The sequence below is a fragment of the Oratosquilla oratoria genome, chromosome 2 (assembly GCF_046742065.1).
Source record: "Oratosquilla oratoria isolate Oo_2021 chromosome 2, ASM4674206v1, whole genome shotgun sequence".
In the NCBI taxonomy this organism is placed as follows: Eukaryota; Metazoa; Arthropoda; class Malacostraca; order Stomatopoda; family Squillidae; genus Oratosquilla; species Oratosquilla oratoria.
Window position 1 is genome coordinate 82,356,973 of NC_134778.1, and position 15,342 is coordinate 82,372,314.

The window sequence follows — 15,342 nt, forward strand, 5'->3', positions numbered from 1 at the left end:
ACATCTCTAAGTTGTAAGCTCTCTCTCGTAAATACTGATTTAAAATGCCTGTTCATAATTTCTGCCATTTCTATTTCCTCTGTGTATTCAACTCCTCCTTGTTGTAGTTTCACTAATTCTTGTTTGTTTTTCAGTTTGTTGTTTACAAATCTATAAAATAATTTTGCTTGATCTTTACATTTTTCTATGACATTCTTTTCATATTTTCTCTTTTCTTCTCTGCATACTTGTACATATTCATTTCTATAACTAGTATATATTTTCCATTTTTTCATCTTTTGTTTTTCTTCCATTTTATCCAAGCCTTTTGTCTTTTAACTCACTACATCTTTTGTTGTACCAACATTTTACATATCCTTTTCCTTGTTTTTGTCTTGGAACGTACTTTTCCACTCCTTTATAAATTTTTGTCAAAATTTTCCATTTCTCTTCTACTGTTGTTTCCTCCTTGTGTATCCTTTCCTGGTCTGCTTTTTGAAAGAATTCTCTTCTTTTATAAAAAAAAAAATTTCCATACAATCTTCCCTTTCAATAGCATATTGTTCATTTTTTCCCATGTATTTTTCCTCATTTAAGTTCAACTAATATGTGGTCATTTTTACTTAGTGGTGTCTTATATACAATCTTGTCCACTATTTCAGGTTCTGATGTGATTATTAGGTCCAGCCTCGATGGTTTTTCCTCATTTCTATACCTAGTATTCTCTTTTATCCATAGTGTCCATCCTCCATCCTGTTTTCTCTATCCCTTCCATTTTTCTCTACTATGAACCATTTCCTCACTTTCATGTCCACTAGTCTCCAATAGAATTTTTCTTTGACTCCATTCTGTTCTCATTATTTCTTTATTATTCCTCTTTAATTCCTCATTCTCATCTTTTACTTCTTTTAACTGTCTTTTTAATTCTTCTATTTCTTTATTTAGGTTTTGGATCTCCTTCATTTCTTCCAATTTATCAACTCTGGGTAATTAGCGCGAATTGGTGAAACCTAACCTCCCATGATTCGTTCATTTCTGTTAGTTTTTCCTCTAGACTTGCTAATCAGGGGAGGTTGTCATTTCCTCCCTCATTAAATCCATAGAAATAATTATCTCCACTTTCTATTGAGTTGCTCTTATCTATATTTCTACTTTTGATCCCTTTGCTGACTTGTTCGACTTAACCTGGGTCATCTGCACACCTTTTGTTTACATCCCTTCTGACTTCCGGGGCCTGTGTCTCCCCTTCCTCATTTTCTTCCATTTTTCTCAATAATTTCTCCCCTTCCCCTTTTTCTTCACCTGCCCACTACACCATAAGCTTTCCCCTTCCCTACTATTACAACACAGATACTCCCTCGTCGCTGAAATCCACGAAAATTGTTTTTTTTTTTTTTTTTTGGAGTTCCAATCTTCACAGTCTGTCCCACTTGTGTGTGCAAGAGGTATTGGGAAAAGCAGAACATTTTTTATATTTGTTATCATGATTTATGGTCATGCTATCAAACACGAATGTTGAAAAAATATAAGATATGTGTTATGCTCTTTTATTTTATTCATGGTAAGCTCATACTGAACCAAATTTTTCTAAATTAGGCTCAGACAATCCTAAGTGCTTTTCCCTTTTTAACATGTAACTCACAAGGGAACAACCAATGACACTTAACCACTTCAGTACGAGTCAACTTCTCACATGCAGCATCAGCTGCCATATGTACAATTCATCACACTATTCGTATAATAAAATATAAAGTCATTGCTCTATTACTTGTTCTCTTTTACTCTGAGTAATAATAAACAAAGAAAACATGATCAAACAAGTTTACAGAATCCGGGGGTAACTCATGTACAACTACAAAAAAATATATAATCAAGACGCCAATGCCAGCACCCTCATGTACCCACTCTGCCTCATGATGCCTATGTAGGTGTCACTGTACTGAATTGTTTAATAACAAGCAATATGCATATTAAGTGGCCGTGCCTGTCCAGCATGAATAAACCTGGTTTTATAAATGAAAACAAGACAAACACACATAAACCAAAGGTCCTTTCCCTTTATAATGGGGTTGTTTGAGTTAAGCACATATTCACTTCACACATAATTAAAAATAATCTAATGCTCCTCCCATCTCAGCACCTCATGTATGAAGGGTCATCCCTGTCCCTAACTAAACAAATAATATCAAAGGCAATGCAGGAAGATACAATACTTACACAGCAGGGTCTGACAAATAATACATGTTTATCCTCACTACATAAGATGACCACCCCACTTCCTCATCCACTTAAACTAACTCACAGAGCAGACAAGAACATCCCTTCAGGTCACATCATCATTAATCTATTCACAAATACTCTCATCTCTTACCAGCTCCACAGAACTTTCATGAAATCCTCCTTTACCTCATCCATACACCTCATTCTTGGTCTTCCTCAAAACTACATTCAATTCACTTCTTCCCACACTTTTTGCAAGTTCATTATTCTTTCTATATGCCCACACCACCTCAGTATTTTACAAACCCATTTTCTGTGACATCTCCACATTTCTCATTCAATCTATTCACATAAAATATTATTTCTCATATTTTATCTAAAAAGGATTCAAATTCTTCCTTTCTGCTTCACACAGTGCCATGGTTACAGTAATTCCTTCATACAACTCTCCTTACATTCATTCCCAAAGAAAGATATTTTCTTTTAACTTACAGCAAATTGATCTCCACCATTTTCTGAAAGCTCCTTCTGAAACTTCTCCAGTCGTTTTGATTTCTGGGCTAGTGCAATGATGAATTCAGCTGGAATAGAATAAATTTTGTATTATTATAATGACTAATGGAGAAGCCCATACATCTGAACAGGTAATTAGCAGGACTGATAAAATAAAGAATCATGGCATTACTTGTTACTCAACAAATTCACAAGGATTGTTTGAAAGGGTTGACATCAAATACCTGCATCTAATAAGCAAACACTCTTTCACTCTCTCTCTCTCTAAATGACACATACACTCATATTTGGGGGTCCTGATTTATGATAAACAGAAAATCAGATTGTAATCTATTAACTCTAACTTGAGAGCCCTCAGGCACAGCACAGCGAGATTGCGCTGCTGCCACATCACTCTCTTCAGAGGGCCTTGCTTCCTCTGTCTGTCTCTCTCTCTCTATCTACACACACACACACACACACGCATATATATATATATATATATACAGGTAAACGTCGACTTACGATGGCCGCGACTTACGATTGTTCGACTTTACGATGACGACGATATGATAATTTAACCCCTTCCATACGGTGCCGCACACGTATGCGTCATGAGGAGCAAGTGGATTCGCGACGATGCCATATCGGCGTCTTGATTATATTTATTGTAGTCGCCCCTGTGTTTTTACATTCTCTCAAATGATTCATTCTCTGTGGTTTTCAAAATTCGCGGGTGAAAGAGAGAACGATCAATATAAGCGGTGACTATATTTTATGATGCGAGTATTATTACGTCACGTCATACGGCTGGCATTGGCTGCTGCCCGCGAGATTTAAGTCCCGTACTGAAAATACATATTATAGTGTTTGAATATGGTAAAAAGGATAAAAATAATTAAATAAACTACTGTACATGTTTAATAGGCTATATTCAGTATCTCTGGTGGTTAATATACAGGTAGGCTAGGTACAGTGACCACGGAACAGAGTGGGGATCGACTTACGATGAGATCGTCTTACGATGGCTCTATCGAAACCTAATGCCATCATAAGTCGACGTTTACCTGTATATAGACAGATAGATAGATCTGGTGGGAATGTCAAATGAGCCATGTTGTTAAGTGAAATAGAAAGCTTAAAAAGTTGTCTCTCCTTCAAATTCCAAGCCATTCTTAACACCATGCAGTCATATTATGAATTTATATATATTACATAAATAGATAATATACAGAATAACAATGAGAATGATCCACATGCGCTGGTCATCACTAGACGTGTAAACAATGGGGGTTTCCCTAGGCCATGCCAAAGGCCTCAAGTTAGAGTAGACAGAGTGTAGTATATCTAATATCTAAATACATACATATACCAAAGGCTCTTTCCCCCTCACACGGGGGTTAGCCAAAAAGAAAAAGGCACAGAAATCACTCCTACCCATTTCATTTCCCATATATTCCACTCCCCTCCACCCTCCCTCCTATCTTGGCACCTCCTGGATGATAGGTCATCCCTGCATCTTGTCCATTGCCCTGGGTCAGAAGCAGTGTCACAAGACACAGCACATCCACAGCAAGGCAGCTTCATAAATTCAGCGACCCCCCTCTCTGTCCCCTCATGCAGGAAAGGAGAAGACGGGGAGAAATCCCTTTGTGCTGCGTCAAATTTTTTCTCATACATACTTCCTCACCCCCCATCCACTCCCCGTCATGCATCACAGCCTCATCTATACACAACCCTTCTCCATTCACCCCTATCTTCTGTCCTCTCCCGTCCTTCCTCTACAGACATTCCTCTCTTTTGTAAAGCCCCTTTCACCCCATCCATCCATCTCATCCTAGGACGCCCCCTCATATTCACTCCTTCCACACTTCTTTTACTAATCTTTCTTCACTCATTCTTTCCATGTGTCCAAACCATCCTAATACTTTTCATCAACCCTATCTCCCAGCTCCTTTTCCACCCCCATTCGCCTCCTCACCTCCTCATTTCTCACTCTATCTAGCCTAGTAACCCCTATCATACTTCTCAGACATTTCATCTCAAATACATTCAAACTCCTTCTCTCTTCCTCTCTCATGTTCCATGTTTCTGCCCCATACATTGCTGTTGGCACAATCACTCCTTCATACAACCTCCTCTTAGCATCCATTCCCAGATGTCTATTTCCCATTACACTTTTTAATCCATCAAGGCATTTACTCGCTTCTCTCAATCTACATTCTACCTCCACCCCCACTCCTCCCTTTCCTGTCACATTTGCACCCAAGTATCTGAAACTATCCACTTCCTCCAGTTTCTCACCCTGCTCACTTTCCAGCCTACTGTCACTCTCTCCCCTTGTACATCTCATCACCTTACTTTTGCCCACATTTATCTTCAGCTTCCTTCTTTCACACACCTTCTCAAACTCTGCCACTAACTTCCTCAATCCCTCCTCTGATCCTGCTACAAGTGCAGTGTCGTTAGCAAACAACAACGGGCTCACCTCCCACCCCTCTCCATTTTCTTTAATTATCTCCAACCCCCGACCCAATTACAATAAAAAATGAAAGCTGGAAGGTGAGTGAAATTGTAAACAGGAATGTTGTTAAAACTATGACAAATGAATATCAAGGAAAGTGAATTGGTGACTGACAACAGAACAATGTACTGATTGCAGAAAATTCAATCAATCAAGTTATTGCCCCTGGACTCCTTTTAGAAGAGCCATGTCTTCCAAGTAAGGGGAAATGGCCACCAGGTAGGCCCATGGGTCAATCAAGGAAATAATGAGTTGTCTCTGTACAATGCAGGACAATGTTAGAAGAGATGTCCAGTGTCCCCTATGTAATATCTACATCTAGGGCAGTTTAATTCCATAACCAGGCTTATTCTGTGTCATGAACACTAGCATGCTAGTGTGGCTCGTGCTTCCCTTAACCTCTTCAATACAAGTTGAATTCTTGTGCCCAACATCAGCTGTTTGATGTACAATGATTTGATGATGCATCACAATACATGCATTATAAATATAAAGTTACAGCTGTATTATCACAGAAAATGCAATCAAGCCTGTTAACAGAATAAAGGGGTCACTCAGAACACTGACATCGGCATCCTTGTATACCCAATCATGCCCCATAATGCCAACATCAGTATCATCATATGCTAGTGGTTAAGATGGATTTTCCTTTGGGGGCTGATGTCCATGGGTGGGGATAGTGTATTGAGTATAGAGTTAGATGGTTTGTCTTGAAGAGCTTATTTTGTAATGTGGGTGTGAATGTATTTACATAATAGTAGTTTATAGGAGAGATTCAACACCCATTGGATCCTGTCTCCTACTCTCCAATCTATCATATCTAGTCTCAAAATTCATGTATAGTTCCTTGAAGAGTGTAAGCCTTATGGTTTCTTGCCATTTCCTTCATTATGTCCTTATGTTCCAACTTTGTTTATATCCTTAATTTCCAATTGTCATATTTAGATTTGAATTCATGTAGTTTCTTCATTTCAGAAACATTTGTGTAACTAATGATTCAAACTGATCTTGAATAGAAATAAGAAGCCATACAGTAAAATGGTGCTGAAATAATATCAGGCTCACTTCTTGATACATTCAAACTTTAATTCAAAATTAGTCAATGGGTTTCAAGTTACTTCATTCAACAGACACAGTGGAAGTATATTCTGGGAAATTGACAAGAAACTTATATTGTCCAGTAGCTTTTGGTATAATTCTAACAATTCTAAAACTAGTTTCCATTGCAAACAAATCCCTACTACATTCTTGGGGGAAGGTTGATAAAATGCTTACCAGTCAACTCAACCTTGGGTCAAGTTGGCCCTGGGCAAGTCAAAACAGCCTTGCATTCAGTTGAAGTGGCTGTTTGTTTATCCTCCTCCATCTCCCACTCCAAAACTGTACCAGGCAAGTCAAAAGGGTCTTGCTCTATCATTAATTACTGGGCTGCTGGCATGTAACCAACATTGGTGTATGCAATAAAGAATTTGTCAGGCTGAACACAAGAAGACAGAATTATGTAAAAACATTTTTATCTAAATAAACATACAGACATATATATACCAGGCTCTTTCACCCTTACCAAGGAGGTAGCCAATGCCAGAAGGCATAATTCCACTCCCACACATTTCATCTCAACCCACTCCACTCCCATCCATCACCCTTCCCTCTCTCTCATCTTGGCTCGTCATGGGTGTTCATCCTTGCATCTCGCCCATAGCCCTAGATCAGAAACAATGCAGCCAAACACAGCACATCCAACCTTGTAACCCCTTCCATAATTCTCAGATCTCAGACATTTCATCTCAAACACATTTAAACTCTTCTTCTTTTATGTTCCATGTCTCTGCCCAATACAGTGTTGTTGTCACAATCACCCCTTCATACAATCTCCTCAATCTACAATCTACCTCCACTCCTCCCTTTCCTGCCTCACTTCCAAATTGCTGCCATCCTTTCCCCTTGTACATCTCATCACCTTACTTTTACCCACAATTATCTTCAACTTTCTCCTGTTGCATTCCTTCCCAAACTCCACTAACTCTCTTAATCACCCCATGATCCTGCCACAAGTGCAATGCTGTCAGCAAAGAACAACCGGTCTACCTCCCATTTCTTTAACCATCCCCAATCCCATGCCCATTACCCTCACATCTACCTCCCGCATCACCCCATCCACATACATGATATTTACATACAAAATTACATCTAAAGAATTGAGTGAGTATTTACTGTAACAAATACATGAAAATTAAATGATCAAAAACTGAAGACCTCCTCATTACATTATATACTTTATGGATTACAATCCACCCAGCATTAGGCACATGGAGTTGGTCCTTTGATGAATGCCTTTTATCATGTTTCAAATGGATGACACTTTCATTTATCCCTTAATACTAATTTCCACAAGATAACTTGTTGTCGTAATATAGATGCAAAAAATACACAAATTACTGTATAAGTCTGAAACAAACCTTTACATATACCTAATTCCATCTTCTTCTGTTCAGCTTAACAAATTCTTTATTGCATGCATACGAAGTCTGTTAGAAAAGTACCCGACTTTATCTATTTATTTTTCTTTTTGCAAACCCCTGATGGATTTGAATCAAGTACACTTGCATGAGCCAACCTTGAACCTTCGTGCGCATGCGTGAATTTTTTACTGCCTGTCAATAGCGTCAGTTGCTGGCAAGCAGCATTTGCGTGAAGTAGTGTGTAGTGCTCTCGGTCTGCTTCAAATCCATCAGGTTTTTGAAAAAAATAAATAAATAAATAAATGAAATTGGATACTTTTCTAACAGACCTCATATATATTGGTTACAGAGCCAATGGCCCAGTAATCAATAATAGAGCAGTGGGCATTTTGACTTGCCCAGGGCCATTTTGGAGTAGAAGATGGAGGAGAATAAACAAATAACCATGCCAGCTAAATGTAAGGCCATTTGACTTGCCTGGGGCTGACTTGACCCATAGCCGTATCACCCCAAAGCCTAACTCTCCAGGGTACAAATCGTCCTAGGGCTGAATCGACTGGACACAGATAAAATACAGTCGAACCTCGAAAGCCCGGACTAATTGGGGGGAAGGGTGGTCCGTTCATGCCAAAAGTCCAATCATCGGAAATATTGCACTAACACCCGTAGATTTTCATATCGGTATACGTATAGGTAATGTATGATATGGCATAGAAACACATAAGAATAATACTCTAACACTGTAATAATAATACTATAATACTAATAATTCTGTAATACGGGCATGTAAATGTACTGTATATACAGTGTACTGTACTGTATTTTTTATTACGTACACTCTAAATATCAGAAGGTATGCACGCGGGACAGTGGTGGGCCACGGGCAGGGGTGCCGCGTTTTCTACACTGCCGTGTAGAATGGGAGTGTTGCCATACCGGAGCATACATTTTTCTCGGGCGTGTGCAGACTTTCATAGCATGATATACTTGTCAAACTTTGACAAAATGTTGGTTCTAGTTTTTTATTCTTGAATGTATACAAGGCCCATGCCCTAACATATTCAGTAAGATATAAAAATTATTGTTTTATATCATTATCGCTAAAAGAAAGCTGAAACTTTAGCGTAGATTTTTTTTCTACACGGTAAAAACGTATCGTTTGGGGTATAATATTTTATAAGTAACACAATTACCAATAAAAGTCATATTTTGATGTATCATTTATTATTTGATAACTAGTTCTATGATTTTTAAACAAAAGTTTGAGTTTTTGAATGTTTGTAACAGCCCGCTGATATGTAGAAAAATTTTCCTCATGTCCTTGTGCAGTTGCCACATACCGCTATTTTACTACGTTTTGGTACAAAATTCTACGAAACGGCAGCCCTGGTGGCGGCTTGACTGGGCCAGGTTTGAGTACACGTGTACGGCCGTCGCTGCCACCTACCGGACAAATAGGGAACTTTGCTTGAAAAGTCCGACCTTTGTTCATTTCGACCGGTCATACGAGGGTCCAGGCTTTCGAGGTTCGACTGTATTTGTGTGAGGGAGCCATTTGGTACTTTCTAATGCATGTTCTTGGGAAACTCCAATCAAAACATACAATTTCACAATTTTGTAGCTCTGTAGCAATCTGCAGTAGTTGCAAACCTTGAATGAAAGATTATAAAATTTAGGTTGTCCCATAACACACAAAGCTTCCACTCAGCTTGGCCCATCACCAACATGGAACATGGACTCCTTGTCATGCAATTTTGTTTTGATAGATGAGGGAGTAAAAAAATTACAGCACAATCAATTTGTCTACTATCACCTAATAAAAAAAAATAATAATAATGATAAAAAAAGAGGACAAACAAATGGAGTCAGTCATGGCAGGCTAAGTTGGTGATGGGTCGAGTTGACACACACAAATGTACAGGTAACTCTCGATTTATGCGAGATATAGGTTCCTAGAGACGTCGCGTAAATCAAATTAATTTTTGCCATAAGAAACAATGGAATATGGGAGGTATGGGGGATTTGATCCATAAAAGTTGTAATGTTTGTACAATAAACACATTTTATTTGGCTAATAAACGTACAGTAAATACTGTAAAATACTAATAATATCTAATTCTAAACGTTCTAATGTATTTATAAAAGAGAAAAACAATTGTACACTGTACTACTTACGTAGTTCTACCACTCATCACTCACACCACAACAGTCATGGGTTTGAGCCTGCAGTCCCCCTCGGCGTTGGCCCCCAGCAGCAGCGTCAGGCGATCCTTGGAAGCCTTGAATCCAGGCGCTGACTTCTCCTCCTCAGCGATGTAGGTCCGCGCTGGCATCTTTTTCCAATAAAGGCCGGTTTCATCTACATTGAACACTTGCTTGCCTGTATACTGGCCTTCTTCTATGGTCCTCTTCAGCAAGTCGGGGAATTTCTTGGCTGCTTCTATGTCCGCTGATGCTGCTTCGCCAGTCATTTTTATGTTATGAAAGCCATGTCTGTTCTTAAAATTAGCAAACCAGCCAGAACTTGCTTGAAAAGATTTATAGGCGCCGTCACTGCCTTCGATATCCTTGATGAGACTCTTTGATTTTTCCTGGATAGTGGTCATGCTCACGGGAATATTGTCCTTATTTTGGCGTTCGATCCATGTGGCCAGCATTTTTTCCATTCTTCCCATGGTTGACGATCTGATGTAGGATGTTCTCTGCATTGACCGGCTTGATCCTGATTCAGCACTTTCCCGTATTTTAGCAGCGTTGTCTCGGATGGTCCTCAGAGTACTCTCCTTCAGGCCTAAAGCATGGCATATGACCGAAGTTTTCTGTCCCCGGTGATATCGGTCTAGAATTTCTATTTTCTGCTCCAGTGTCAGTGATGTGCGCTTTCCCTTCTTCCCCGCAGGGCCGCTGGTGCTTGCAGAAGACGATGAAGGACGTTTTGGGGCCATGATGATAGGCTGGTAGTACAGTATAATAGTATGCTGATATGAGGAGGTCTGTTCTCGTTGTTAGTAGCAGAGCGAAAGAGGCCTGTAAGCCAGTAAACAATGAATGAGGAGCGGGAAGGCCCGCCACCTGTCGGCCGGCCGCGGAACTCTCTGGCGGACTGTTTGAAAATGCGGTTGGGCCAAATCGCGTCTTAGCAAATAAATTGCGTAAATTAAACTAATTCTAATATTGTTTAGGTCGCGTTATAACAAATTCGCGCACATCAAAGATGCGTAAATCGAGATTTACCCGTGTCATTTTTTTCTTCTTGAAAAAATCTATTTTTTCTATAGATTGGTTAGGTTAGGAGCTACTGTAATATATAAATTTCACATTAAAGCTTGCCAGCCAGCTCAACCCATTGCCAACTTGGCCCATCAGCTACTTGAGATGCCATCTTTGTTTTGATAGATGCAAAGGTCAAAGAAATTAAAGTATAATAAATTCATCTATTCTACCCTAACTTAAATTCTCCTAACCTAACCATGGTGAGCCAACTTGGTTGAGTAGATGGGCCAAGTTGGCGATAGGCTGTGTTGACACACACAAATGCATGTTACTTTTTTTTTTAAAGATTGGTTAGGTTAGGGCAGGAGCTATTGTGATATATAAATTTCACATTAAAGCTTGTCGGCCAGCTCAGCCCATTGCCAACTCAGCCCTTCAGCTGCTTGAGATGCCATCTTTGTTTTGATGGATACAGAGGTTTAAGAAATTAAAGTATGGTAAATTTGTCTACACTAATCTAACCTTACCGAACCTAACCATGGTGAGATGACTTGGTTGAGCAGATGAGCCAAGTTGGCAAGTGGTGTAGATGACCCTACACCAAATTATATATCCATGCTGGCATGTTTCTGCACTTTATCCCTTGCTGTGTCTTTCTCATCACCTAGGTCATTTTCATTAACTTTTCTGAATAAATTTTTAGAAATGCACACCTACGCGATATAGTAATAGAAAATTAAATAATTTTGTAAATTATAATGCATCAACATAATATATATCATTCTTGGCAGAAATCAATAATAGAAATAGTTGTTAAAAGCTATTAACAAACAAATGTAGCCACTTTGACTACTTGAGACGGTAAAATTTTAGTTGTGCACACCTATGCAACATAGCAATAGAAAATTAACTATTAATTTGGTAAATCATAATAAATCAATGTAATATATGATTTTCTTCATGGAAATCAATAAAAAAAAAGTTGCTAAAACCTATTTTCTAACAAATGAAGTTGCAGCAGTTGAATGATACGCCATGTTTGTTTTGATAGGTGCTACGGTCAAAGAAATTAAAGTATGATAAATTAGGCTATTCTAACCTAACCTACCTAACCTAACCGATGTTTAGTAATTCAGTACCAAAAATTCTAAAGATCATCCGGGTCGTCACCGCTGTCATGGATGTTGACAGCCTGATTATTATTGTACCTCAGTCAATTAACAGATGACAGCAGAACCCTGTGTTCTCTCCAGTGCTTATTAATGTCACCTGGAGTTGCAGAACACCCAGTCCACAACGTGAAAGCCATCATCTGATAGTGACTGGACTGGCATGGCGTCCATACTGTATCCTAGTGCCTTTGTTCATTAATAAATTTGCTTGTAATGAAGTATTTTGGATATGACTATTTACCGTACCAGGCTCCACCAGACTAGATCGGGTACATATTATTCATTTTGTCTTCTTATTACTATAGAAACGCCAAGATACAGATGACTTTAAAGTGCCTGGTGCAGTAGAATCATGTCCCGATGTGGTCCGGTAGAGTCCGATCTAGTCCGGTGCAGTATTTAGTCATACCGAGTATTCTTTTTTTTTTTATTTCTGACAAGAAAATTGCATATTATGTTCATGTATTATAATTTATACAATTAATATTTTACCAACTAATGCTATATCGCATTGGTGCGCACAACTAAAATAATACCCTTGAGGCACCAAGTTTGTTTTGGTAGATGCAGAGGTTGAAAAAATTGAAGAATTCTAAATTCATATATTCTAACCCAACCTAACCTGATCAAACCTGCCTACCTAACCTGCATTTAGTAATGCAGTACCTGTAATTCTAGAGGTCATCAGGTCATTGTTATCTCCAACCTCCAAATTTATCAAAACAAAGATGGCATCTAAACTAAGGAGACTACACAACTTTATTATTTATAGCTTTTCACAACTGTTTCTATTATTGATTCCTACAAGAATAATGTATATTACATTAATGTATTATTACAGTTGATGTTTACTGGAAGAGGCCTTAAGAGGCCTGTGACTCCAGTGTGGCAGCCTGATTTCTTATATTAGCTAGGTCAATATGAAAATGGAATTCCTGATATTTGAGCTGAAGTAGTTCTCATGGGATGCAAAAAGTCACTATGAGTATAATGCAATTTGAATTATCCATCTAGCTGTCCTAGTTCTCGAGATATTGCATTTTGAATGGAATTAAATCGGGCCTATTTTGTCCGAGGAAATCGAGCCGAAACGTGCGGTCTGACCAATCGCCGATCAAACGTAAACAATGACGGTTTTTACTGACAGGCACAATTTTATATAATAATTTAGCATATGGTTGCATTATTTGACCTATTCTCTTTAAGATATGTGATTTCCATGTAATTTGATCATAGAATTACGTTTTTATCCTCTGCAAAATTACCCACCACAGCTACGAATACCGTCAAATTACATGAAAATCGCACATTTTAAAGAAAATAGTTTGAATAATTCAACTATATGCAAGCTATTACACTAATAACAATAGTAACAAACTTAATAGTGTAGTTTGATCCATACCACCAGTGATCATAGATAGCGGGCAGGACGAATCGTAGCTGTGGTCCGTAATATTACGGAGGATAAAAACGTAACTTCTCTTTGATCAAATTACGTGAAAATCACACATTTTAAAGAAAATAGTTCAAATAATTCAACTATAAGTCTATTACACTAATAACATAATAGTAAGAAACTTAATAGAGTGAAGTTTGATCCATACCACCAGTGATAGATAAGATGGCGGGATGGATGTTGATGTTGTTATCCGATAATCAGACCCGATAGAAAAAAACAACTAATTAAAACCACCGATTTCTCAGCTCTACCGTAACACGCTGCCTTTATTTTGGTATTAGAATAATTCGCGAGACTAGTAGTTTTTGTTTATTTTGGTTAGTTGCCAGAACTCTGAATTTATTTTACGCTGAAACAAACCAATTTTCGATTTACTGCTGAATGCAAGCCGCCATGTTTATCTTTTGTTTTTATGTACCGACATGTAACTGATGATGTAATTGTTTGAAATTTACTACAATCGTAGTAAATACACTCGCATAATATTTGTATGAATGAAATTTCCGGCGGTATGTAAATTTGGCCGTTTGCATGGCATGCGCATAAAATGACGCGCTATTGTGCTCGTCATCGACGGTCGCGCCTCTGATGGTGTTTGACCTACCTACTTATATGGTGTCGGCTGCGTGCAGTGTTAATCTATGCCCTATAGTTAAATTTTTGTTCTTGTTCCTTCCAGAATTTGTCAAGCCTTGACTCAACCTTCATGACAAAGTCCACATTAACCACCCACTCTGGTATCTCATTCCAATTATTGTATTGATGACCCTATTGATAAAGAAGTACTTTCTAAGGTCCACCTGTGCTCTTCGCTTGAATATTTTCCACCTATTTCCCCTGGTACTGTACTTTCTACATTTTTTTAAATTTTCTATTATTATATTTATAATGCATTGGTATGTACTTCTAAAAAAAATATCCTTTTTTTTTCTTTCTTGAGACTTGACAGAAGTTTCTTTACCATAGTAATTTGCAAAAGTGAAAAGGATACAGAGTTGGGGTTCATAAATTGTGCAACTTATTATTGATACCTTAAGTTAATGTACCTGTCTTGATATTTGTTAAATGTTAATGAATAATTATAATCATAAATGATGTCACAATCTGCTTTAGTTTGGCCTTGGGCTTGGGCTAACAGGAAAAAAATCCAATCATCAATCATGGAAAATCGACATCTGGTGCCCAGGTTTCAGCAGTTTCCACTTGTACAAACTACCTTTTTTGGAGCCCATATTATTTCTAAATTTCAATGAACTCACCATATACATAATTATAATACATATTCAAGGGAAACATTGGTAAGTCAGAATTTTATTTAACTCTTTCGAAAAAAAAAGTTTAAAATAACACTTACCAACGTCTTTGTCATTAATTCCCAAATGGTTTTCCAATTCAACACATATTTTAGACACCAGAGAAAGGTGCTCAAGCTTTTCTAAATCTTCCATGTTAATCTATTCTTTGTATCGACTGCGACTCTCTATGTAGTATACTTCAAGAGCTGGACGTTGTACGTACGACAATCACAAATTTGTAAACAATAAACAAAATAGTAACGCTATGTACTAAAGAAAGTTCATATAATTGTATATATGTATGTCTATACATACATATACATATATATGTATATATATATATATATATATAAATATATATATATATATATATATATATGTATGTATGTATATATATTATATATATATATACATATGTATATATATATAAGTATATACATGTATATATATATATATATATATAAGTATATTTATATATATGTATATATATATGTATATTTATATATATGTATATATATATGTATAT

At 37.6% G+C, this 15,342-nt stretch overlaps 1 protein-coding gene across 1 annotated transcript in view; it reads right to left on the minus strand.

Moving 5' to 3' along the window:
- pea (ATP-dependent RNA helicase pea) overlaps nucleotides 1–15,066 on the minus strand; it is a 44,564-nt gene extending 29,498 nt beyond the window's left edge. The window contains exons 1-2 of the mRNA XM_076211868.1: nucleotides 14,876–15,066; nucleotides 2,692–2,780 (exon numbers count right to left, since the gene is read on the minus strand). Of these exons, the coding sequence (XP_076067983.1) occupies nucleotides 2,692–2,780; nucleotides 14,876–14,969 (183 nt within the window). The 5' untranslated portion in view covers nucleotides 14,970–15,066. The remainder of the gene's footprint in view (nucleotides 1–2,691; nucleotides 2,781–14,875) is intronic.
- Between the last annotated feature and the right edge of the window lie 276 nt (nucleotides 15,067–15,342).